At 30.8% G+C, this 26,439-nt stretch overlaps 7 protein-coding genes across 9 annotated transcripts; 4 read left to right on the top strand and 3 right to left on the bottom strand.

Annotated features, from left to right (window-relative positions):
• The first annotated feature begins 1,604 nt into the window (after positions 1-1,604).
• Positions 1,605-2,580, top strand: LOC107186892. Its single transcript, XM_015574851.1, has 3 exons — positions 1,605-1,882; positions 2,199-2,342; positions 2,414-2,580. Exons 1-3 carry the CDS (start codon positions 1,745-1,747, stop codon positions 2,483-2,485), a joined length of 354 nt encoding a protein of 117 aa, XP_015430337.1. The 5' UTR covers positions 1,605-1,744; the 3' UTR covers positions 2,486-2,580.
• A 193-nt stretch (positions 2,581-2,773) lies between these two features.
• On the bottom strand, positions 2,774-3,927 carry LOC107186891 (trafficking protein particle complex subunit 5). Its single transcript, XM_015574850.1, has 3 exons — positions 3,654-3,927; positions 3,276-3,585; positions 2,774-2,889 (listed from the first exon to the last, which is right to left on the bottom strand). The coding sequence occupies exons 1-3, from the start codon at positions 3,818-3,820 to the stop codon at positions 2,791-2,793; spliced, it is 576 nt and encodes a 191-aa protein (XP_015430336.1). The 5' UTR covers positions 3,821-3,927; the 3' UTR covers positions 2,774-2,790.
• A 135-nt stretch (positions 3,928-4,062) lies between these two features.
• Positions 4,063-7,691, bottom strand: LOC107186906 (WD repeat-containing protein 6). Its single transcript, XM_015574869.1, has 11 exons — positions 7,533-7,691; positions 7,320-7,467; positions 7,007-7,231; positions 6,528-6,942; positions 6,296-6,448; positions 5,811-6,220; positions 5,559-5,741; positions 4,967-5,478; positions 4,454-4,893; positions 4,220-4,385; positions 4,063-4,142 (listed from the first exon to the last, which is right to left on the bottom strand). Exons 3-11 carry the CDS (start codon positions 7,211-7,213, stop codon positions 4,088-4,090), a joined length of 2,541 nt encoding a protein of 846 aa, XP_015430355.1. The 5' UTR covers positions 7,214-7,231; positions 7,320-7,467; positions 7,533-7,691; the 3' UTR covers positions 4,063-4,087.
• Positions 7,692-8,675: 984 nt separating this feature from the next.
• On the top strand, positions 8,676-9,535 carry LOC107186830 (putative glutathione-specific gamma-glutamylcyclotransferase 2). Its single transcript, XM_015574773.1, has 2 exons — positions 8,676-8,810; positions 8,996-9,535. Exons 1-2 carry the CDS (start codon positions 8,676-8,678, stop codon positions 9,533-9,535), a joined length of 675 nt encoding a protein of 224 aa, XP_015430259.1.
• A 1,010-nt stretch (positions 9,536-10,545) lies between these two features.
• Positions 10,546-15,455, top strand: LOC107186885 (cyclin-G2). Of its 3 annotated transcripts, none has more exons than XM_015574840.1 (7): positions 10,546-10,649; positions 13,464-13,711; positions 13,858-14,274; positions 14,571-14,825; positions 14,913-15,121; positions 15,211-15,299; positions 15,375-15,455. In XM_015574840.1, the coding sequence occupies exons 2-6, from the start codon at positions 13,592-13,594 to the stop codon at positions 15,275-15,277; spliced, it is 1,068 nt and encodes a 355-aa protein (XP_015430326.1). In that variant the 5' UTR covers positions 10,546-10,649; positions 13,464-13,591; the 3' UTR covers positions 15,278-15,299; positions 15,375-15,455. The 3 variants fall into 3 exon arrangements, with proteins under 3 accessions (XP_015430326.1, XP_015430328.1, XP_015430327.1); XM_015574842.1 differs by having other exon boundaries at positions 15,232-15,299; XM_015574841.1 differs by lacking the exon at positions 10,546-10,649 and adding an exon at positions 11,754-11,783.
• A 2,935-nt stretch (positions 15,456-18,390) lies between these two features.
• LOC107186909 (RNA 3'-terminal phosphate cyclase) lies at positions 18,391-20,130 on the top strand. Its single transcript, XM_015574872.1, has 7 exons — positions 18,391-18,485; positions 18,626-18,743; positions 18,797-19,121; positions 19,242-19,383; positions 19,467-19,606; positions 19,681-19,834; positions 19,915-20,130. Exons 1-7 carry the CDS (start codon positions 18,444-18,446, stop codon positions 20,128-20,130), a joined length of 1,137 nt encoding a protein of 378 aa, XP_015430358.1. The 5' UTR covers positions 18,391-18,443.
• A 354-nt stretch (positions 20,131-20,484) lies between these two features.
• LOC107186903 (GDP-Man:Man(3)GlcNAc(2)-PP-Dol alpha-1,2-mannosyltransferase) lies at positions 20,485-22,540 on the bottom strand. Its single transcript, XM_015574865.1, has 8 exons — positions 22,446-22,540; positions 22,131-22,361; positions 21,828-22,060; positions 21,541-21,758; positions 21,192-21,476; positions 20,853-21,112; positions 20,644-20,778; positions 20,485-20,572 (listed from the first exon to the last, which is right to left on the bottom strand). Coding segments are annotated over exons 1-8 (1,452 nt in total). The 5' UTR covers positions 22,448-22,540.
• Between the last annotated feature and the right edge of the window lie 3,899 nt (positions 22,541-26,439).

Genomic DNA, 26,439 nt, shown 5'->3' on the forward strand with positions numbered 1-26,439 from the left:
GATGTATTATCTGAAAATTCTGTCTTAATTACACGAGTGACATACTGCTATACAATATGTAAGATGAAAAAATAGAGAGTACTACCGAAATGAGAATAAATTTTGTATGAAAAGTTGTCTTAAATTTTAAAAATGTGTAAGGTACGCACTCGATTGCAATTGTCGAAACGATGTTTTCTGGTGTATTTACATATAAAGTTTTATTAGGTCCTGTAGTTCTGAAATTATTTTCAATCTTTTTTTTATGCATGGTTTTTATATGATACTCTTGATTTTGAATAAGTTCTTCAATTTTAGTTCAAATTTGATATTCTTTAAAATAACCCCTAAAAAAATTGTACTAACATTTACAAATTATTTTTTCTAAAGGAATCAGCAGAATTTGTAAATTACAGCACAGACGAAATTTGTACGTAAGTATGTATCTACATACATACATTGTTCTTCGTCTGTGGTTACGACAAACTCTTATTTTGGGAAACCCTCTGTCACGGGTGTGCAACTCAGAGGTTTTTCTTGGTCGATTTGCAGCGCCATTGGTGATGTGACTCTGTACTAAAACGAGTACCGGATATCCGGGACGCGTTTGAATTTCGGAACGATTTATAATAGACGAGACAGTGAATGACTGGCGGCTACTATATGAGATCCTGTATAATAAATTTGAGTTATAATAAATTTGATATTAGGTGTTCGCAATTTAATAAACATGTTTAAAACTGCAAACAACTAACATTATATTTATTATAACAAATTTATCACACACGATCCCATACAGTAACCGCCAGTCACTCACTGTCACGCTCAAAATTTAACATGATATAGAGAGACTATGTAATAAATGTAATACAGATTTAAAATTTCGAACTAATAACAAATTTATTATAATAAAAAATTTACCATACACAATCCCACATAGTAGTCGCCAGTCACTCACTGTCATGCTAAAAATTTTACATTACATACATACAGTATACAGTCAGTTATTTCCTAAAGTATTTGAAATACCAGAAAACTCTCGTGTTTCAAATAATTTAGGAAATAAGGGACTGTATACTGTATAACACAAACAATACATACGATACATGCATACTACATTCTTCTATACTTTTTTACATAATAGTCCCTAGCCATCTTGCACACACAATCATGCACGCCACATTCATCAAATGACTGCTTTATATCTGAAAAATAAGTGAAAATGACTATAAGTATGTGCACACATAAGTTTCATAAAAATTGATTTATTCTATAATATAAACAAACTTACCCAGTTCCTCAAACTGGCTTTCTGCAGTCAGAGATGTGCCATCTTCTTGCACCATTTCATCTAAAAAATAAGTAATATTGAAGGGAAAAATACATTTGCATGTAAATTATATAAAAATAAAACATAATACTTATTCTTAGCCTTTAAAATGAAGTCGTCCTTTCTTGTGGAAAAAATACATACCTGGCTTGAACTCCCTCCACCGCCAAAACGTGTTTTATCCACCGACTACATAGCACTACATAGAAGTACATGTGTCGAAAAATACGACTTTAGCACCATTGGTGATAAGGGCCGGTAGCTTATGACTGACCACACTATTCTAATGGGAGTTAACAGGCCGTGGAGCAGTCTTTGGATTGACTTGGATAACTTGATTCTTGTTGAGTCTTATTGATTCTTGTCATAGCATATATGTCTATGATTCTTGTGATTCTTGTATACGGTGATTACGGTGTGTGAATTAACAGAAAAATGGGATCGAACAAAATAGAATTATATGATCTCTCTCCAAAGGCCAGAGAAGTCATAGAATGGAGAGCTGCGAGGAGAAAAGTATTACGTGAAAGTTATTTGAAACAAGTTCATAATCCAATAAAACAACAACTTATCGTAAGTATCCTTTGAAGAGTTAACCTCACTTTTATGACTGAGATATATAAAAATGTATGTCAAAAAAGTCGTATTAAACGCTATCAAAGTTCACGTTTAATCCATTGTTTCCTATTTAATTAATTCTTAATGTTATATGCCGAAACTTTTTTTGATTCATTTTATTAAAAATTAAAATTACGTAAGATATGAAGTCTGTAGTTATTTTTCTATTTAAATCCTAATGCAGATGAAAGTGACCGTTATGCGTTGTCGATTCATTTAATCCCAATATCATTTATGTTCTATAATCAATGTACAGTTTTATGTAATGTAGTTGGATCATGGGATACATAGATATGGTGTTATGAGACTCACTCATCAATATCAGATGAAGATAACTGGGAGAACTATGTTATTCAATTTGGGTGGAGTGTTTGCATTCATATGCTTAGCTACATGGACCGTAAAAACATTGAAGGTAAATTTTCAAACTGTTAAAAATATTTTCATATGTATATACTGAAGAAATAATGAGATACTTTGTTACAGGGTAAACACGAAAACTTGTTACGTAATGGACATATAAGCTATGCTGACAGATGTTACACATTTCCTAATTAATAGTGAATCTGTACTTGAATAGCGTGTTTGTAAATGTAGAATGTATGTATCAAAATATATTACATTTATCTTACAAATAAAAGTAAATATAATTATACAAGTAATTAGTATTTTACAATTTTATTTTTTATATTCAACACTTTTTAAACTGAAATTAAATACATACATGTATTTAAGGTATTTTTATAAATTTTTACATGAGAAATGTGTAGCTATAGAATTATAAAAAGTATAATATACTTTAAAGGAGACTAAATTACCAAAATAATACTAACAAAATGTGTTCATTGCTCCTTTCAGTTTGCTTATCGATCTTCTAAGTGTTTATCACGGGCAACAACTGCATCATCAAATTTTACCATATATGTTGTCCCTTTATGCCAATGGGCTGTCACTTTTGCTGGCTACATATATAAAAACAAAAATTTCTTGAATTTATATGTTTTTGATGCCTTGATTGGAAATTATTTCAAATTTTATCATTAAAGTTTCCAAGTATCAATATTAACACACTATCGGACATTGATTTTCTGTGCCAACTGTGCCATTTTCCATTTTAGGGAAAAATGTTACAAAAGTATTATTATATATTTATAATTGTGTATACTATCAAACATTCTGAATAAAGTTTACAAAGTATATGTTGCACCCATGTTTAAGAAAATTTGACTATAGACAAACCATCCTAAGTCTAGGACATCTATTTTTTAGATAACTGGCCGTTTATGGAAGTTTTCACAATTAATTGAAATCGACCACTGATACTGTGTTAATAAGAATTCATACTTACAAAACCACTGTCACAAAGGATAGCTTCAACTATTCCAGCAATAAAAGAAGCACAGTTCAAGCTTCCTTTATCTTTTGGTACAGATATGAATTTATTCACTAATGCTTCCTTTTCTATGATATAGTATGTGCGTTCATCGTCATTTGCATGTTCCAATTTATCAGCTTCGCGACCAAATAACGATTTCCATACAGTACTTTTAATGAATAGCAGAATATTCAATAACTTTATCTCGCGTTTTCCACCTTTCTCCCGTACAACTAAAAGATCTGTTATTCTGTGTCCAACTTCTGCTCCTATTTCTGCCAACCTGAACAATGTATACAAAAACGTTTGCTTTATGCGACAATATTTTCATTGTTCATAGCAATTACATACTTGTTTTGTAATTCCGGCACGGTGTAAACTCGATTTTGACAGTACTGTACAAGTTCCGAAAACAAAAGCGTAAAACAACTTAGGCTAACCTCTCCTTTCCCTTTGCTTAATGACTTGTCAAGAATGCTTGTTCGAGTCCGCACGGCCGATATCGTAATAGTTGTCATTTTTATAAACTAACAATTGCAAAAGTAAGTATTTTAAGAAATATAACCAATGCAACGAGATAACAAAATCAGTTTTAACATTGATCTTAAAATATTTCTCCCTTACAAATTCGCCATCTGACGGTAGAACAGAGAATTATTTAAATGTTTTGATAAAAAAATTTTGAAAACAGAATATAAATAGGTATCTATATTTGTCACTTAATTATTACATTTTATAACGAACACTGTTACCTGCCCTCACAAATTTGTTGTATTTATAGATTATTAAGAGAGCAAGACTTCGAAACCATTGCCATAAACACAGATAGCTGATTCATCCCTAAAACAGTACATTTACTTGTGAGTTTATAATTTCTTAGTAGTTTAATGTTGTAATACCGCAAATCGGATACACACTTTGGAGTATACCACAAAGTTAAACCTTTCACATCTGTCACAAATGTAAACATCGTTTCAAAAATTTTCACAGAGAACGTGTCATTGCTGAAATTATAATTATAGACATTAAGTCGTTGATCCACTCCTACACTGAAAATTGTATTTTCTTCATGAAACTTTATGCCTAAAAAAGTACAAGTTAGAATTATATTATGTTTTTAGGCGCTATTAAGAAATACTAATTAGGCACACCTGTAATTTGAGCAAAATGTACAGTTGAAGTACTCCACTTTGATAATAATAAAACCTGTAATACTTTTTTCTCCTCAGAAAAAGAAATTTTAAAATGAATAAGATTAAATAAATTGTCATCACCACCGGTTGCTAATAGATATTCATCTTTCTTAATGTTTTTTATGTCATATGAATTAATTCCAGATTGATGTAAAGTGAATTTTGCAAGTATATCAGAACAATTTTTTATTTTTTGATCATCACCTTGCATATTTTTCAAGATAGTGGAAACAGTATCGGTAAAATTAATAAAACGGGCAACTCCATCAGTTGACATCGTTAATACAAGTATGTTGTCTTCACACGTGAAGATATTAATTTTTGCTATACAACGGTCAACAAGCTTCGTATGCACTTTCAATGATATATGTCTTGCGTTGACATTGTATAAAAATGTTCTGCAAATTATATTTAAATAGGGAATTCAATGTACTATATTCCAAAATATTAATTAGGCTATGAAAAATTTACCTGACGAATCCATCCGCGCAAGCAACGAAAAGCAATACATAATGCAAATGTTTTGCGTCACGGTAAATTGCAATATCCATATATCGAGTATCAGGCAGAACAATATATGATTGATTAGGTTCCTGCCACTGTTTCTTACGAAGTTGATCAAATCCATGCAACATGTGGGAGGTAACATCAAAACAAGAAATATCTGTGTCTTTTAGAATGTTTTCACTATTTTCTATATCGATTTCCCATACTTTTATCTGAGCTCTTCCGCCCACCGAAAAAACAAGATTTTTATTGAGTGAAAAATTAGATTGCAAGCTTAAGGAAGCTATCGCTTTTATACTAGAAATGTGACCATTAAAAATACCCAGTGTGCGAAAACTAAAATTGTTTTTTATCAACGCATTTGATACAGTAGTGATGCGAAGACTGCCGTCCTCACCGCCAGATAAAAATATATTATCTTGATTGGTTTTCAATATAGGATTGATACAATGTACCTCTTTTGTGTGAAAACCATTCTAGAAGTTTAAAAGTACAGCAGAAATAAACTTTTATAAACTCCATTCAACAATATGAAAGCTGTGAATAAATTACTTACTAATAAAACTGGCGATTTTATAGAACTTAATGAAAAATTAAACATATATACTCGTTTATTACGAATATAGAGGAATGTGATTAATTCACCCATTAGCATACAATCCCATGATCTGTGTCCACCACCACAAGGAATTCTTGTTATTGTTCTATGATTAAACATACTATAAATAAAAAATTCCACCTAGAAATAATAGCAAGATGAAATAAACCATATTAGTTTAGTAAAGTATATTTTAAAATACTTATTTACCTCCTTAAAACCTAATATTAGGATGTCATTTGAAATTTTTAAACTTCCACTAATCCAATCTATTGGTATTTTTTCTTTATGCAAAGTTTGTAACAATTTTTTATTTTCATGCTCGTGTAATTTATAAAAATTTAACATTCCGTCACGACCTGCTGATATTAATTTTGAATCTAAGACTGTAAAATTCTGAATACCAATTTTGCCATGAACTTTTGTAAAAGTTTGAACAGGCTTATTGTCTGTTTCAGTTGTATTGATATGTTCACGTAGGATAGATTTTTCAATTTTGAAAACATGCATGTTTCCAGCTCTATCGCCACATATTAATAATCCTTCATAAAGTACTGCTGCTGTCAGCCAACGTTCTCGACTTGGTGGTAATAGACATACTGACTCTATAGATATTGCTCCTGTATGAAAAAAGTAACAAAGTGAAAAATAATAGTTCATTTTGCAACATACCTGCATCACGCTTTTTCACATACCTTTCACACTGAAACTGAATATTTTTAACATTCCCCTTGATCCACATGCTATCACTTTGTCATTTTGCAGCCATTGAATAGAAAATATCTGAGAGTCCATTATCTTTTTTTCAAAAAGTTGCTGCAACTTTTTATCATTTGCATTGTCGGTCACTAAAAGTATATTGTATAAGTAATTGAATAATGAAAGTATCCTTAACAATACTTAATATTCTCAAATCACTCTCTCTACCTTTGTATATTGCTATATATCCATCTCTTGACCCAAAACAAATGTAAGAATGACAGAAAGACACTTCCATAACACAGTATGTACTATATCTCTCTAGATACAATGATTCTATTGGATCAGAGTGCAATTTATTCATAACACAGAGAGTTCCATTTTCATTGAAAATCAAAACATTGCCATTATTTAAGCAACAAACATATTTTGGCGAGGTACACAAAGAATCTGTAGGTAACTGTACATTCTTCTGCATGTAATTATTAACAAGAGACCATGCATGAACTGCGCCATCAGCTCCTCCAGTAATAACATATTTATTATCATTTGATACATCAATGCTCCATACAGCAGCTCCATGGTGAGCACAAATTTTGTTGAGTAATTTACTATCCAATGACCAAGTGCACATAAGAGAATCCTTAAATTACAAATATTAAAATAAATTATACTGTTAATAACATTTTATATATTGTATTACCTACTTCTCCTATTGTAATTAAAGTTTCATTTCTAATAACAGATCTCCATACTCTAGCTGTATGACCAAACATTGTCCATGTTAATTTTATTTTTGCTTGTTTCCAATCTATATCACCTTCATCTTCGTTTACACTGCAATATACATTCCACAATCTGACCGTTCTGTCATCAGATGTGGAGCAAATTAATTTTGTAAATGGATCATACATCACTGAAAAGATTACACCCTGGAAAAAATTCAATACGTTCAGTTTCTTGAAATCAAATGCACTAAAATGTGGAAGAGCTGTAACTCCTAAGAATTAAAATACTAACATTATGCCCCTGTAATCGATGTATAACTGATATAGTTTCTATAGAAGATAGATCATGATTCACTTCCCAAATTAATATTTCTTGAAAGACTGTCCCACTAAAAACTATCAAGTCCTTGTTACCTTTCACTAATATAGAACCAGCATATCTATACCAAATATAGTTAAGTTTATGCAATGAAATTGTTGCTCAAATATGTTTGAATAAGGATACAGAATACATTTCTCTTTACACCATGTTTCTTGATAGTGTTTATTAAATGTATCATACACATATACATTATTATGAGCTAATAATATAGCTAAATGATCATGTCCACGAAATGTAAACCATTTCAATGCTATTATCCAATCCGTAAGGCACTTTTGATTCATATTCTCATTGATCCTAAAATAAATACTTTAATGAAGTAATAATTATATTATACATATAATATTTAATATACTTACACTATTGTTCCTTCTTTTTTGTATACAACGTAGGTACAGAATGAATTAGCACCAAACACAGCTAACTTATTATTAGGACCTTCAATGATTCCATGTATCTTATACGGATAAAGACAATCTATTCTTTTTTCTAACGTAAAGGTATCAATGTTAAAAATGTGCAATGTGCATCCTATACCTGTAGGGAGAAACAAGAAATAATATGAAAATTAAAATGAAAATTTCAAGGGATAATAAGGATTGATTGGGATCTGAGTCGATTTTTAATGTTATACAATTAAAGTTTCATAATCACTAATAATGTTCATACATGCTAAACTAACCTACAAAAATTAAGTCATGTACGCAACGAATAGCAAGCACATCGGTACATAGGAGCTTCGAAATCATTTTAAGATTTAAATTAACTACAATATGTATTAATACAGTTTAATACATAAGTTATTGTAATAATAAACTATCAAAAGTTTCATATTACAGATGACACTACATTGTTGACTACCAATTTATCCACATGGTCACCTACTAACATATAAGTGCACGTGCAAAACATAAACATGGTTCAAAATTGCTTTACGTAAAATTACAACAACAGAAGACGTTTAGTATATCTATTCAAAAATTATAAGTTTTTCCGAAATTATTATATATTAAAAATTATAATTCTAAATATTATTCTGTTCCTTATATGTATAAATATATGTAATAATCAGTATCTTCTCCAAATTGTTAATAAAGAGTGATAAAGAGTGTGAGTTGTCATACGAGAAAACACATACTTCTATATATAAATAGGGATAGCGCAATGTCTTTCTTAATGCTTGCACCTATGTATTGATAAACATCGTTTCTGATAAGAAATCAGATGAGTCATTAAGTTAATTATTGTTTAATGAGAATAATTATAATGTGGGTATTTGGTTATGGTTCACTAATATGGAAAGCGGATTTTCCGTATGAAAAGATTTTGGTTGGACACATTAAAGGATACATCAGGAGATTTTATCAAAAAAGTACAGACCATAGAGGTGTACCCAGTAAAGTAAGTATTTATATAATTATTTTGATATTAAATTTCGGTAAAAATTTTTTTTAAATAAGTTGTTATATTAAAACAATTTTATTTATACACTCTATGCCTCTTTATTGTTTTACTATAATTTATGTTTTGTTACTTCTTTTGCAATTCCTATATATTAATTTAATTAAATGTAAATTTATTTTTAGCCTGGTCGTGTTGTCACGTTACTTTCTTCTGATAATACCAATGATGAAGTATGGGGTGTTGCATATAAAATATCATCTCAAGATATAGATAATGTTGTCAAACACTTAGATTACAGAGAAAAAGGTGGTTATGAAAGAAAACGTATTCTTTTTTATCCATCATATATGATAGAGAACATTGGACCTCATACCTTAGCAAATACTGATTCTCAAGGCAACCTTGAAAGTGCAAAGCTGATACCAACAAATCCAGATAATACACCGTTTTATATTACAATTTACATAGGTGGAGAAGATAATCCAAATTATGCAGGTGTAGAAGATGAATCTACAATAGCAAAACAGATACTTGTGTCTCATGGTCCTAGTGGGGCTAATACAGAGTATCTGTATAAATTAGCCTCTGCAATGCGAATAATAGCACCAAATGTATACGACGAACATTTATTTACATTAGAATCTGCTGTAAAGGTACTAGAAAAACAACGGGTAGAAAAATTGAAATCAGATCAACATTTGTGTAATGACAAAGACAGATAAGATATATGTTTTATTAAGAACATTATTGCCAAATTACATAATCTTATACATAAGATTTTGCATTTAATATAGAAGAATTTGAGAAAGTTGTGTGTATTATTTATGTAGTTTAGTATGAAGGAACGTACTTTTACAATACAAAATGTGATATTTCTCCTAACATAATTGAAACGAATTTAATATAAAATCAGCAAAGTATACTTTTGCTGATACATACTTATGTCTAATGGTAGTTATTATAAGTATAATTTTTTTAGAAAATTAAATGTATGAAAGCAGTAATATTACAACAAATGTGTGTAACGTATGGAAGCATTATAATTTTTGTATCAGTTTCTACAAGTAGAGTTGGCCAATGAACTCTTGTCATAATTTACATGTCCTATATAATCGACTGAAGTTAGCTCATGAACTATATTTAAACGATTTTAACGGTATCAACGAAATTCGTGTGAAAATTCGACCTTGACCGGAGAAAGCACCTAATATTTACTTCTAGTATTACTATATCAGCTCATTTTACATTTAGCATTAACAAATCTTAATTATTCATACAAAAATATCTTGCAAAAATACAGAGCCAAAATCAATAAAATTATTACTATAGCTATTATTATATTTACGTTTATGCTTGTATTCGTATTATCATTAAAACATCCTTGAATAGAATATATTCCAAGTTAATTTTTAATACAACTGAAAACTATAATTCGCGTATTGATATCACTACCTATTTCCTCCGTTAAATCTCAAGGTTATCAAACAGCGTTTAATTAATGTTAAATTAAAAATGATAATGTTTAATTTCATATAGTATAGAGGAATTTATCTTTGAGCCGATAGGAATAATTTATAATAGCGATAAGTTGATATTTTCTTGGAAAAGTAAATGTTAATATACATTTGTAAGGGAACTATTTTTATTACGCATGAGCGTGCGTTGACGCGTAATGATCAGCTGAACGCACGTAGCTCCGCCATTTCTTATTGTTAGAACAACTGTCAAACCCAGTAGTTCGTCTGCGGTTCTGTTTCCTCTCTATACCGACGAATACGATAAAAAAAGCCAAGATTGGGTGATCTATTCACGTGAAAGCGTTTCGGACGCATCCGGGTGAGTTTCTCTTTGGATGTTTATCACTTTACGATATATTGTCATTAAATAAGCTCGAATGCTCAGCTAAGACAAAATGGTGGTAAAACTGGAATGGTAGAGTAAATAGATTATCAATTGTTGCATACTTGACAAAATATCATATCTTGGAATAAAATTCTCTTCTCTCTGACAAATTTAAAGTACATAAACACTTTTTTTATTTCTATCTATAATACTGCAGCATATTTAATAGTTTTTAAATATTTTACTATTGAGTTTTATATGTAATGGCAAATCACTGTGAATCTTGCAAAAGTTTTTTCTTCATTAATAATAATAATGTACAAAATGAAAGATAACTTAACGAGACAATTTTGGTTGAGGTAAATGTTTATTTTATATATATATATATATAAGTGTTATGCCTTATCATTGATGACTAAGGTAAAACAATACGAAACATTGATGAAAATAAACAAACCAGAGTTCGTTTCGAAGTTCATTCAGTGCGGGAATTCAAGAACCTTTACAAGTCATTTCTTGGTAAATACATCGTATAAAAATTCAGCCTGTCCTATAAGTACAAAATCTTTTAAGGTATTTTAATTTTTTCTGAGAGGATATCAGTAAAAACTGTAACTATTTGTAAAAGGTGATACAGAACGTCAACATAGCGGAATTGACGAAATTTTATAATAATAACACGAGTTTTGAAATACGGTCATTTCTTTTTTAAAGAATATATTTCTGAAAGTAGTATAGGCTGTATACAAAATTTCAAAGAATTACTGAAATATAAATTACAAATAAACACATCAAAATAAATATTCACTACCCGCAAAAGAATGTGCTTTGTTTAAATAAAGTGTTTGTTATAACAAAAGTTTTATACGTTAGCTTCGTAGATCGTTTCAGAGTAACGTTCGTTAGAGTTCGTACGTTGTCGTAGCAGTTCGGGTATTGTTCATCCGTGACGATTTACAAAGCAGATGTAAGGATGTGAGCAACAGTATCGTCGAGTACGCGCTCAAAGAGCGTACTTTTGCTCCTCGTGGGAGCTTTTTGCTCTTACGTAAAGAAACTAAAAAAGAAGTGTATATAGTTTTTTGATAGTTCAGTGATCTTACGATAACGTGTTCTTACAAACAAATCGTACGTATACGAGCTCATTATTAGACATAATAAATTATAAATACTTCCCGCCAACTATAATCAATACCATTCGAAATATATATAAACGTTCCTTGTGTTTACTGCTTCTTAAATTTTGTTAATTCTTTTATTATTCATTACATACTGCCTTTTAGAATTTGAGAGAAGGCTGTTAAATCGTGTAAGATTTATTTTTTAATTTTCACAAAGTAAACTGTTGTTTAAAATATATGCATTTTCTTATTTATTTTTATTGCTCTACTTGTAGATGTTAGTTTGATAGTTTTTCACAAATTTATAATATTATTTGTCAATAAATAGGGTATATTAGCATGCATGTAAAAAAACATTATATATAGAACGATATAATTTAGAAAATTAAAAAGCAATAATCGTACAGAAATTTAAGTTTCAAACAATAACCATTCAAATTTTTATACCAGCTATTTTATAGAATTTTTGTTCGCGAGATATAAAATTTTATTTGGTGCAATATAAATGTATAAATTTATTAATATGATTTCACTGTGGTGTCATAAACTGATACAAGTATTTGAAGTTAATTACAGTGAATCTTCCGAATAGGTATATGTCCGTACAACTTAAGGTTGCAGCAGACTCGTCGTCGTGTTGCAGTTCAATGCCAACCATTTTCTCCCCCTTTTTTTGTACATGAAGGTGTTTTCGAAGGTTGTTGAACGAAAATGTATTGTTGTAACGTTTTCTGCAGCAAACATTCATTTAAATTAATAATTCTTGTACATATTCGTTCATATTAACAATTCGTATTTTACTAAAATTTTGGCGGATTTCCCCAGAGTACATTTTGTTTCAAATATTATTTACTAATCTTTTTTCATGTTTTAAATATTTCCATAATTCATCACGACTTTCGATAACCTTAAATAATACATATACCCACTTAACACAGAATCAAGGTACAAGTGGTTACAGCATGAATTTTTATGCGAGTACCTTTAAACCACCATATTACATCACAAATGAAGCCTTAAATTCTTTAATTGTATACGATGATTCAGACATTTCGATCTAATGAAATAACTCGTGAACAATCAAAATATTAAAAGTGGTTACACGTTTACATTCTTCTGTTATAACTCTTTTTAAATACGTTATGATAGAACCTTCAATAGAATTTTGTTACAATAGTATCTTCTGTGTTAATGTACTATCTAAAAACAATACGAGGGAAAAACACAAGACAGAGATTTCTCGTAGTTATTTCGAATGAATCAGTTTTCTAGTACATTCTTCGAAACTTTCAATTAGTCTGTTTGTCGGCGCGTGGATGCAAACACGTACTCACGGATCAGTGAAGAAACATCAAAGTGGAGAACAGATTATTTGAATAGTTTTTTAAACACATTTGTACGTTTGAATATTTAAATAGTAATTGATAGTGTTTTGTTATGTGACATAATTGTTTTATGTTTTATATTTATATTAATAATTTAGTGTGTCATATATTAACTTTCTTTCATCTTGTCATTCCAATTATCACACCATTTACAATATTTACTCAATATATTCAATCACGTTTTATCATAATTTAAATAACTTCATATCTTATGTTTCAAGCTTAGTTATTAATTATGATAACAATTAAGATGAGATGTTTTGTATGATTACTTTAATTCCAATATTATGTTATTTTTACAGATACAAGGCTAGCCAGCTGCGTCATTCTTGTTGTGTGACAGCCATATCATCAGCCACACTACACCTCTTCTGTGTAACATTATTATTTAATTGTTGCTGTAGTTAGCTGTTGGTCACACACTTCAGGAATGGACACATCGGGCTTGCCTTTACCGGATGCAGTCTACCCATTACTCGAACAACTGCAGGAAGCTTTAGTCCTTGAAGTAAAATATCAACCTAACCTTCAGTTACCCAGTATATCGCAAGTAAGTGTAGGAATGATGCATATTATACAGTATAGAGAATTTGGTATTTTAAATTTATATTTTTATATTTTTGAATTTACTATGCATTAGAAACAATACATAGATATATACATTTCTTCTGTATAATCTATCCTGCTGTCTTTCAGAATGATGAGATAACAATTGGAGCTCGTGATGGATCAGCCCATGTTTTGAGATGTTTGAAAGTATGGTACGACTTACCATCAGATGTGTTTTTTATTGCCATCAATTTAATGGACCGCTTCTTAACAAAAATGAAAGCAAGACCAAAACATATGGATTGCATCAGTGTATCTGCTTTCCATATAGCTGCTGTTCAATTATCACAGTCCCTGGATGCTGAACACTTAGTCTCTATTTCCCAGTGCAAGTGCACAGGTGGTGATCTTAAGCGTATGTCGGAAGTAATACGGAACAAATTAGAATGGGTGCCTGGTACTCAACCCACTACATCCTTGACTTTTCTTCGATTACTCAATGCCATGTTCCATGCACTTGCATCACAGTTAGGTGTGGGAGATATATATAATAATATTGTTACGGTAAGATACAATATATATAGTATTATACTCAAATTTTGGTTAGTCAGTGCAACTAAATGGTAACTTAAAGATAAAAGCATTTTAAAGACAAATTTGGGAAGCATGTTATTTATGTTACGATGTTCTACATATATCCTGAAATTCGATACATATGAAATGCTACGATTTATGTATAAAATGGATAAATTGGATTTAATCTCTCAAACACTATTACAGAAATAACTCTGACTGACCGAAACTTGTTAACTGAAGTGTAAATTAAGAGAAATTTTAATTCATCATATGTGATATTCCAGGAATCTGAGCTTCTTCTCAGGTTAGAGATGGTTGCTTGTGATGGTAATTGTGCAAGTTTAAGGCCATCCGAGGTAGCGCTTGTTTTACTTTTCACATACTTAGATAGCGCAGTTAATCGCCTGGATACTAATCCAGATACTACTGTATCTACAACCGCTATACCTAGTTCCTCTACCATCTGTACATCTGTAACACCAAAACATCAGATGCTTAAACTTTTAGAATTCGCTTTAGAACTTCAGAAGATATTTAAGGTTAGTGTTAACAAGATTTAGTTGCGAATCAATGTTTCTCCTAAGTTTGTATATACAGTAGCGTTTATTTATAATGCTTTCTTGTAGATTTCAGACACAAGTTTTTTTTCTACACATGAGGCTGTAGGTGCTGTATTGAGCAAATACAATGCTCAAGAGCAAACTCCTCACAAACAAAGACTGATATGGAGATTGTCCTCTCGTACGGCGCGCCTTTTACGTCCAACTGATAAATTCACTTCTGTATTACCTGTTATCGCCGAACACGCTCCAGTTCCTTCACCGAGTAAAATTAGGTATATTTTTGTAATATAATGTACTTATTTATGCACAAGTATTTGTTCTGGGATATTAAGTAAAATTTGGGAAACCTGTGGGATATTAGGTGTTTCTTCTGTGTTTACAGAAAAAATCGTAAATTCGGTCGACTTCATGGGAACAAGAGACGTTAAGCGGCAGTATCGAGGCCTTAAAGTGAGTGACTTACTGTTGTAAATACAATTAAAAAACAAAGGAATATATTAGAACTTATATGGTGTTATCTTTTAGGCGCTGGTTCAGATGTTCAGTGTTAATCCGTCAACCGAGCAATAAAGGAAGTGTAATTTTAATTTGAAGTTAGAAATTTAAATGGAGAGTACAAATACTGATGTATTTACGTCGTACGGCGAACTGTCAGATATCTCCTTTGTATCATATATTGAAAACTTGAATCAAGTGTAAGTTCATATTTCACTGCAGTATTCGAAATTGGGAAATCGAATCGATTTTGGATATATTAGTTGCATTAAAGCAAATCTTTTTTTTTTTAAATTGTACTATACATTTTATAAGGAAAGACGAGAATTTCCGTTCTAAAATTAATATTTCATACCTGTATAAACACAAGAGTGTTGTGCAAATGAATTGAATGAGAATCGAAACAGCAAATCGTATTTTAGTAATATCGAAGTTAATGTGATACAATGTCCATTGTAATCCGTACATTATGGATAAAACATTGCTATATTATACGTATACACGTACGTTTGCGGAATGTGTTAGAAACGCGAGAAAATCAATTATACGCGAGTATAACGAAAAGGTTAACAAATTATTTAAAAGTAAATTAAAATGTTAACTTTAATTAGGATGATCAAAATGTTCAATAAATCTTAACTCTTAAAATTTACTAAAAATAAAATCACTGTTTGATGTTTTGTCGTAAGACTGTATTTAAATTATGTATTGTTTAAGAAAGAACTATGAATGAATGTAAATAGAGTAGTCTTCTATCAGATGTTTTTACGGTATATCAATCGAATGATGGATGCAACAGTGCATTTATATTAAATAATTTAAACTACTTTAACCTTTTGCACTCCAATTGTGTTTTGCCCTTTTCGCTATATATTCTCCATGAACTATTTTCTCTGAAGTTTTTAAACCTTTGCATACAAAATTCATTTCTGAATTAGATGGGTGTGCATAATTAACGTCTAAAGAATATATGAAACCAAAAGATGGTTGTTGCCTCTAGGCGGCTTTTGAATTAAACCAAAGCTGATTTAAATTTAAGCAGTATTTGTAAAGAATTAGTGGAAAATTATGAGAAAATATGCTACGTGTATGTTCTTGATAAATACAATTAAGAGCGCAAGGGGTTAATGATATAATCTTAAATGCTTCAGACAAACTGTTTGAAAAAAGGCAAAAATTGTCAGCTGTGAAAGTATAAATACGTGTAAAACTAATTTAAGGTATATAGTATTACATATAATTAGAGATAAGAATAACATTTTAAAGCCACAATTTGTGATAGAATTTTTTACTAAGGTAGTTTTCAACAGTGGCAATTATTATTAAAAGGTAGTGAAATTGTCTCGAGCATTTGAGAATTTAAAATGTATCTGCAACAATTTATTGTCTTTCTCATATGTTAAAATATGCGGCAATCTCATAGTGTTATCGTACAACACAGAAAAAACGAAACAAAAATACTCCGAATTTACTATACATAATTTATGTTGAATAAATACTTCCTAATTGTAAAGTATTGATACAAAAAAGATTGATTGTAAAAACATGAAGGCATTAAGTCTTATTCTATACATTGCGCCTAATTTTTAAACTACACATAAAAGTATAGTTATTGCTTGTTACTTTGAAGGGATAATTACCTTGAAAGAGAACAGCTCAGTTGTTAATATATTTCTGCATTCTTAGCCAGTTTACGCTAGTCATAAGGTGTATCTATGCTTTAAATTTTCATCTCATTTTATTGATACATTTTTAAGAAATAAAGTAGTAGAACAAAAAGAAAAAAATAATTGAAATTACATATCTTAGTGTAATACTGGCACTTCAGACTACTATTCAGAAGTGTATTTAAAATCAAAAAATGTGCAAGTAAATTTTAAAAGAACAGTAATTCTCAAATTTTTCTCACTAGCACTCACTAACCAGTATTACCTACCTGTGATTCTGCATATTTTTCCAAAATTACTTTTGATACATCATTTTCATAATAAGAGATCAAAACAAAGTACAAAAAAATATAAATTTCAATGTAACAAAGAATACAGATTTAATTATTTTTCTTACAAATTAATTTTATTTTGTATAAAAGGAATTATATTGAAGTGCCCAAACAACAAGATGTTTAAGAAAACAACAATGTTACATGTCTTAAGGACCATTTGACTTTGAGTATAATCATTAAAAAATTCACACGTGATATACACCATAATAATTTGTTTCTACATTTTATTTCTCTTTAAAGCTATAATAGAAACATTTGAGAAACTAGTAATGAATGTAGAATATTATTATTCATGTTATTGTGAAAGGGTATAAAAAAATGTAATTGTATTGTACAATTTGGATATTCTTATTCGTTGGAAATTATTATTTCCATAGGACAATGTAAAACTAAGAAACTGTTAAAATACATCTGCACAAAGAATAGTTAATTTTATTTAAATTTTCTAATACTGTACAATAAAACAAAAAGTTTATTAAAAAAATATAATACAAATCATGCCATATTGTACTTAATAAATGGTCGGGATGTCGCGTTTTATTCGCATATGATGTGAAATAGTACTATTTCAAATATGGACATTAAATTCGTGATATTAACAAATTTATTCATAATAAAAGTGAAAAAACGTGCATTGTAAATTTCACTTTTACTTTGCTTTCTTTTGTTTCTCTTTGAATTAATTAATTCAGGACTTTCTATGTCCGTAGTTATATCAATAGCAACATTCTATTTTTTTATATAATGTTTATATAAAATAATGTTTTTACTAATTTAACTACATACAGCTATATATACGTTTATAGGATAAGATAAACATTCATGAAGCTATATATGTACATATGTACATATGTATGATATGTACATATACGTATTGACATCCTAGTAGGATGATCCTACGTGCCTCGTGAACGTAGGTAGTGGTAGTACTCTGGTAGTAGTAAGTAGTCTACTAGTATTAGGAGAGTCTTCTTGAAGGGAGCTCCTTTCAGTTTCATTCAAAAACTTTGAAAAAAGTGGCTTTGAACTGTCAGAGACATTTGCATAAGATACTATTACGTGTTTGTTCTTGTTTATTTGCTTATACCACTCATACTATGACGTCTCTGGTACAAATTGATGGTAGCTTAGGCGAGGGTGTAAGTATCTATGTACTTACATATATATTAATATAGAAACTGTTTTTTGCCTGAAACAGACATTCCTTTTGTTAGGTTACAAAGTTAATAACTGTGAACGAAATGCATATACACTAGTTTATGTTTATTTTCTCATAAAGGGTGGCCAAGTGCTAAGGATAGCACTTTGTTTAAGTGCATTATACAAAATTCCAGTAAGAATTGATAATATACGAGCTGGACGATCTAAACCTGGACTTGCTGCACAACATTTAAAAGGTACAATACTTACAAGTTACAGTGAATTGATTTGTAATAAAATATTATTATAGGAGTAGAATTATTAAAAAGTATGTGCAATGCAAAAGTTGGAGGAGCATATAAAGGATCAACATGTATAGAATTTAAACCTAATCAGTTGAAAGCAGATGGGAGGCATACATTTGTTGCAGATATAGGAACTGCTGGTTGCATTTGCTTGTCAGCTCAGATAGCATTGCCCTGTGCTCTTCTTTTCCCACAAAGAAATGCTGTTACATTAATTCTTAAAGGTGGCACAAATGTTCCTATGGGGCCACACATAGAATACCTTACAGAAGTGTTACGACCATTACTTAACAAATTTGGAGCTGATTTTGATTTCAAAGTTGTAAGAAGGTATTCATATATACATGTATATATTTATAATCCTATAAACAATATTGTTTCGGATAATATTTAACATAAGGGTTAGAGTATATTCTGTAGAGAGTATTAATTTTTTAATGATCAATGGAGGGGGTACTACCCAAAGGGAGGTGGAGAAATACATTTGTACATAAAACCTGTACATGTATTGAATGCTATTACATTAGTCGATCCTGGAGTACCTAATGAGGTATTAGGATGGGCTTATGTTGCGGGTGTTGTGCCTATCAAGGTATGTGTTTTATTATTCTGTAATAGAATTATGATGACAATTTGACAAGTATTAAATTTGTTTTAAATAATAATTTGTGGTAGGAAGCACATAAAATGGCAGAAGATGCAAGGTCAATTTTAATAGAAGGTTTTCATAAACATAATATTCATGTTCCACCAGTAAATATATACACCTATAAGGAGGACCAATCTGTAGCTGTTGGAAATGGATCTGGCATCAAGTGAGATATTAGAATGTTATAAATAAAAGTAACTGTACATATTGCATTTAACAACTGGACATAATTGGCATTAGTGTAGTGTGCACTTCCACTAGTGGATGTATTTTTGGTGGTTCTGCCTTGGGTTTGGGTCGTCAGGAACAAATAGCACCAGGTGTACAGGCCGCTAATGAAATCTTAGATGCAATTTTAACAGGATCTTGTGTTGATGAACATGCACAAGATCAGGTACTTTATTGTTACAAAATAATCACCATTGACAGTTCTTTAAACATATTATTTCATTTTATAATATCTGTGTATTTCAGTTAATAATTTTGATGGCTTTGGCAAAAGGTACTTCTAAGATTAAACTTGGATCACAAAAACTGAGTTGTCACACTGAGACTGCTATAAAGGTGGCAGAGATGATGTTAAAAGATTATAACCTTCACTTTAAATTGAGTGAAAAAGAAGTTGGAGATAATATTTCATATATTTTAGAGTGTGATGGCTGTAATTACGAAAACAAAGTTATGAGATAAATGACAATTGTACATTCTATAATGTAATTACTAATTAGTACTCTTTAAATATAAAATGCATAATACACATATAGTATTATAAGTATAATGTACTTTTTTTATTTCTACTCTTTTTCAAGGAATAAATATTTGCTTAAAGTTATCTAAATATATTCGTGTGATTGTCTTAACATTGAACAATTAACAATTTTTGTGTGTCTATATCACTTTTTTTTATTGTATAACACTTAAACAAATATTTTCCACTAATAAGTTACCATGGTTTCATAATATAATGCAGAAACTATGTATTTTAAAAAAATTTATTTTTATTCTTAAACTGATAACGTAAAGTGAATTTTATGTAAAAATCAATCATTCCTGTTTTTGTCTGAAAAATGGTTCTATAGTTCGTAAGAATTCTCTTTCAAATACTTCGTCTGAAAATCGGCTTACGGATGCTCTGAAAAGAATTATTTTTGCTTGGTAATGTTTATGTAAAAGTGTATATTTTCAATACAAAATAGATAATACCTAGCAGCCATTTTAATAGTATTTCTGTCTTCTGGACGCATATTAATAATATGTAAAATTATTCTTGCATACTCTTCTGCTTCTTCAGCCAAAAAACCATTTTGCGATCCTGGTTGCATTTCTATTATATCAGCTCTACAATTAGTAAACAAATTAAGGACACTTTAATTCTATTTCATTCATTACATGGTTTTTTGATAACATTTTACCTTGGACCCCCAGAAGCATGAGCCACAACAATTAATCCTGCTGCCATGCATTCAACTACACTGATACCAAAATGTTCATTCCACATAGTATGCAATCCTATTGTTGCCTGTTGAAGTTCTGATATAAGCTCGGAATATGGTATATTCAGTTTAAATTCCACGTTTTCGTCTAATGCAAAGTGTTTAGATAAATCCTGCATGTCTTTAACACGCATTTCATCATTCGCATCTCGACAAGAACCGATGAGAATTAGACGAATCTAGAAAGATCAAATAATATTTAATGTAACATTTTTTATGATCATTCATAGTGTTTAATGAAATTTTCATCAAACTTGCCTTGTCCCAAACTTTTTCTTCAATGATTGACCTAAGTTCATACATTCCTCTTAACATTAATGGATGATTCTTTTCTGGTCTGAATTGTGCAACTGACACTATACGAATGTTATTGCTCTTCTCTTCATCACTAAGAAGTGGTAATTCTGTCAAGTGCTTCACATCGCATGGTGGATAAATCCTATGAGTTTTCAATGGACACTTCCAAATGGCATTGATGTGTTCTTCAGTCCATGAAGAATTCACCATAATAATTTCTGCACTACTGCCAGCCAAACCATACATCTAAATCAGTTGCCATTGATTATAATAATGAAGCGCGAGTGCTTGTCAGATTCAATTTACTTACAAATGCAAACAATTTATAGTAAACAATTTTGGCTGCAGATAAAAATGGATTTCTAGCTATGACTCGTCTATTATTATGCGAAATAACTCTTCTGTAAACATGCCTCAACATATCGGTTGAAATTGTAGGATAATGAGTGTATGATGCTACTCGACATCCCCCAATATATCTAAATAATGGGTATGTAAATGCATAACCCATAGTATCAATGTAAATATCTGAAATTACATCTTAGGCATATATTTGAAAGGGATTTAATATACATAATACACATAGTCAATATATACCTGGTACAAAGCTATTTAAAGCTTCAATGCCCAAATAAACTGATCCTAAACTTTGACCCAAAAGGGTAAAATAGGGATACATTGAAGCTTCCACCCATTTGCGTTTATGCAAGTATACAAACTCAAGTTTATGTTGAATTTTAAGATTAAATACTTTTTCCACTTTATTGAGAATTTGTTCTGGATCAGCATCAAGATCTCCAGTGTAAATTATTATGTGTATATCTGGATACCTGTAATATGAAGAATTTAGAAACAAAAATATATATTTCCAATTAAGTAGTCTCTATGAATTGTATATACCTAGTTTGTATGGCACTAACCGCAGCCCAAAGTACTCTTTCACCACCACCTCCTGCATTACAATATGGATGAAAGATGCCAACAACAATTTCCTTGCGGGACCTTTCTGATCGCTTTTTCGAGTACAGCCTTCTCCATGTTACCAATAAAATGGGCAAAGTAATCAATGTACATAGTATTTTACAAATAAATAATATAATCAACATGTTGAGTGATAAAACTATAGATATCCTGAAAGAGAAAGGAAGGCATGTGTAAATATAGAAATTATAGGAAAAATTTATTAAAATATAATAAAATAGATATAAATCTTACATAAGTGTATTGCGGTGTATACGCCTAGTCTCAGGAAATTTTGAAAATAATAAAATTATTTTGACACGTGTACCTGTATATGTACACTAATGTATGTACTTAGTTATCTACAGTGCTTTTGGCACTTTAACACTGTAAGACATTCGTCATTTCAATAATATTCCGTTTTTAGTTAATTAATATACGCGTATACTGAATACGTGAAATGCTCCTAATATATTCTTATTCCATTTTAATTATTATTTCAGTCATTATCTCGTGTATTATTTAACACGCGCACTCTTCTGCTTACGGCTTACGATTTAACTGGGTTTAACGTCAAACACGTCAAATTAAATTGGTGAACGATAGGGTTCAATGAACATTATCTATTTACCATTGATTATATGTACCATTGATTATATTTATTAACTGTTTTATATAGATTTTGTTGTTAATTCATCAATAAAAAATTACAACTGTTAACAACAGACGAATTTTTCGACAAATCATATTCATAAATGTTGGTGATGTTGTTTTAATGTTATTGGTCGAGAGTATGCAGAATCGGCAGAATCCATCCAATCTATGCAAAGTTCTAAAATGGAAGTTCTTTTTTACGCGATATTATTTTGATGGTACTACACCGCTAAACAAAATATTTGTCCACTCCGCTTCTACCTCTCAAGTCATGTTACCGTTACCCACGTTATGAAAAACGGCATCCCCGTCTATAGTTGTCTATAGTCTATGCAACGATAATCTATGAAACGTGGCGCGATCGCATGATCGCACTGTTGTACTTATGTCTCGTTTCGAAAGAATTCTTTAAAAGAACTGTCTTCATATAAATATCAAAATATGAAACTTTACTTTACACTGATGATATCAAAACATTTCTATGCATTTGATGTTAACTGCCTTCTTAAAGACCACTCAGGATAGGCACAAATTATGTATATAATTGAACGTCTGTCCATGTTCTTAAATGCTTTATTATTATTGATATCGTCTTATTATTTACTGAAACGAATTTATTTATGTATTTTTCATGTTAGCTTTGTAATTGCTATGTATGCATCTAACATGGGTGCATGCGTTGGCAATATAACACGGCCAGAACGCATTAAGAGGTCGCACGCGGTTCGAGCAGCCGCGCGTAAGTGGAAGGAGTTGATGCGTGATTGGGTCTTTTCTTATCACTCTCGCGTTGGTCAACGTGGGTGAGCGTTTGGTAACGAAAAGAGATGGAAAATGATGGTGGATAAGACAAGAAGACAAACTGAGCCAGCCAACTTGCCAACTATCGGAAGTCTATCAAGTGTACTGTATATGTATATGTATGTGTATATTTATCGTATGCATAGTTCGTTGATGTGTAATCTAATGGTTTTTTCGTTCGGCTTGAACTCCCTCTTCCAGGTTATCTAAAATTTACAAAAAAATAAGCGTAGTGTAATGTTATCTTTGCAATCAGCTGTTTAATGATCTTCGGTAAGGATACTTGCGATAAAAGTCAGAGAAAGTGTTTAACCTAATTTATGCCTCGGAACTTCTTGTTTGACTAATTCGGAGCAAAGCATATCTTGACACTTGTTGTTGTGATCAGTCCAGTGCAAAAGTCTTGCAAGTGATGTATCCACTTTCGATGGTGCATAATGTGCGCGAACCAGTGAACAGATCGAAACCTCGATTAAATCTTTCATTTTTATGAAAATATTTGACTGAATAGATCCGTAACTGGTACGTATTTTCTAAATGTGTCACGTTGTTTCTTTAGTTCGATTTTTTTCACAGATGTGAGTATTACACACACTCCGTATGAACGAACAATAGCGCTAATTAGTAATATCAATTGGTGATCTAATTTGTGTGCAGTCTAGAGACTGTTGATTAGTTCACAAGCTTTCTTTTCTCATATTTTGCTCTTTTTTTTTTACACAATCCAGAATGGAAATCAACAGTAAAGCACATTGATGTTTTGCCACTGATTTCCTGTACTCCATTATTTACTTTTGTACATTTGTAAAAGACATTAAAATCTTATTACATTACAGTTCAACCGTTCATTATTTATGAGAACATAATTAGTCGAACATTCGTGCTTTAATATCTTTAATTAGACATTTATCTATTGTGTTGTTGTTTTGTAGCCAAAAATGGAGGTGGTTAACACAAAGGAATTGGTAGAAGACAGGTACCAACTCGACAAAACAAATACAGGTATTTAAATTTTCATTCAACTACATTTAATAGATTGTATAGAATGTTATTGCCATATAAATAAAAAAAGACAGCTTGGAAATGTTGCATTTGTCCATTTTTGTTTCAGGACAGAGCTCCCAAGTAACAAATAGAGGAACAGAGGTGATAGTACAAAAAGAAGGGTAAGTGACTTTTTTGTGTGGGTAGTATCCATAGTAAAAGTAACATTTTTTTGGTTAAGGAGTAGACAGATTAATATTGTTTTTTATCTTAAAATTGGCTCAGAATGTTTCAACTCTCAGATAGACTGAAAGCTTGTAAAAACAAAGCTTTATATTTAGTGTCACAGATTCTTACCGTGCCATTTTTCGTCGGTATAATTGCATTAATCGAAGTTGGCATTAGTAGTTTTTGAACATGCATCTTAACTGTATCCTGTATATTAATTAATATTTTATAATATGTGGTAATCTATGATAATTATGTTACAATAATTTTAGTATTTATAAATGTTTATAGTTTTTTGCCTGTGAATAAAAATACTTGTGCGGAAAAATGGTTGGAAATAAACTGTAAATGAAACTAGCTACGCATTGTCGGTGGACTATGTAAACGTTCCGATATCGTTGATGCTATTATCGTCCAATTTTAATTATATAGTAACCACTAGTCAACGAAGGTCGTCTAATTTACCTTTGAAGTTTTAAATTATTGTTTATTCATTGTCGGTTTAACCGTTTTGGTATTCAGATAGTAAAGTAGAATGTTTTAAGCTAAAAGCGCGATACCAGTTAAGTTACAAGAAAATGTGTTAACACGTACAACGTTCGAGGATTTTGTTGTTTAAACTGTAAGGAACGTGAGCGGTATATTTGCCCGTGATAGAATACAAAGTTCGATCGAATTCAACATACAAACCTACGGGGTGGTATAATGTTTTGAAAATCGTTACTGGACGATTGTATTTCAAGAGACACGATAGTGCGTGGCATCATTTTCTAATTAAACAGGAAGTAAATCGATTCTCGAAATACAATCTCCGCCGGTTGATCGTTCAAGTCGAGTAGGTACGCTTCCATCGGTTTTACTTCCAGTACGATTTCTTGATGTTCATCACTAACGAATTCGTTCACGAGGCTACGTTCCAGCATGCCGGTTCTTCAATTTTCACAGTCGACACAGAAATTTGCCGGTTATCGTATCTGATGTAATTTGAACGAGTATCGTATATACGCGGTGTGTTCAAGTAACTTGTCAAATATTACGCATGCAAAACCTATTTGCATCGTCATGCAGCGGTTTTATTCTACCTGGAAATATAAGCTACTAAATTCTAATTTGAATTTTGGGTAAGTTTATTCTACGTATCGTACATTTCAAAATTTTCTACTCCAAAATTGAAACGGTTTCGGGCTCGAATATTTTCTGGTTATTAGAACTAAAATTACACTCAAGCTCGATCACACAGTTGACAATCATTACCTCTGCATTCTCTTGATATATTTGAAGATATCGCTTTTTTTTAGACTAGTGGTCTCTTCTGTGCGTTGCGATACCCTGCAGACTCAACGATAACGATTCGATACAATTACCAAAGCGACAGAAATATACAATGCTACAATTAAATAGGGATAATAGATTTTATCATTGTTCTGTTGTTCGTTTGATAATTGTCATAGCATTATCTCGAGGCCTGTCATTCCGCGTGGGTCAGGTCACGATGCCTTTGAAATATTTTAAGATTGAAATACAACTACGATCACAACTGAACGACATTTATTCAAAGAGACTAAGTGTTACTTAGAGTCTG

This window comes from Dufourea novaeangliae, unplaced genomic scaffold, assembly GCF_001272555.1.
Source record: "Dufourea novaeangliae isolate 0120121106 unplaced genomic scaffold, ASM127255v1 scaffold81, whole genome shotgun sequence".
Taxonomy (NCBI): Eukaryota; Metazoa; Arthropoda; class Insecta; order Hymenoptera; family Halictidae; genus Dufourea; species Dufourea novaeangliae.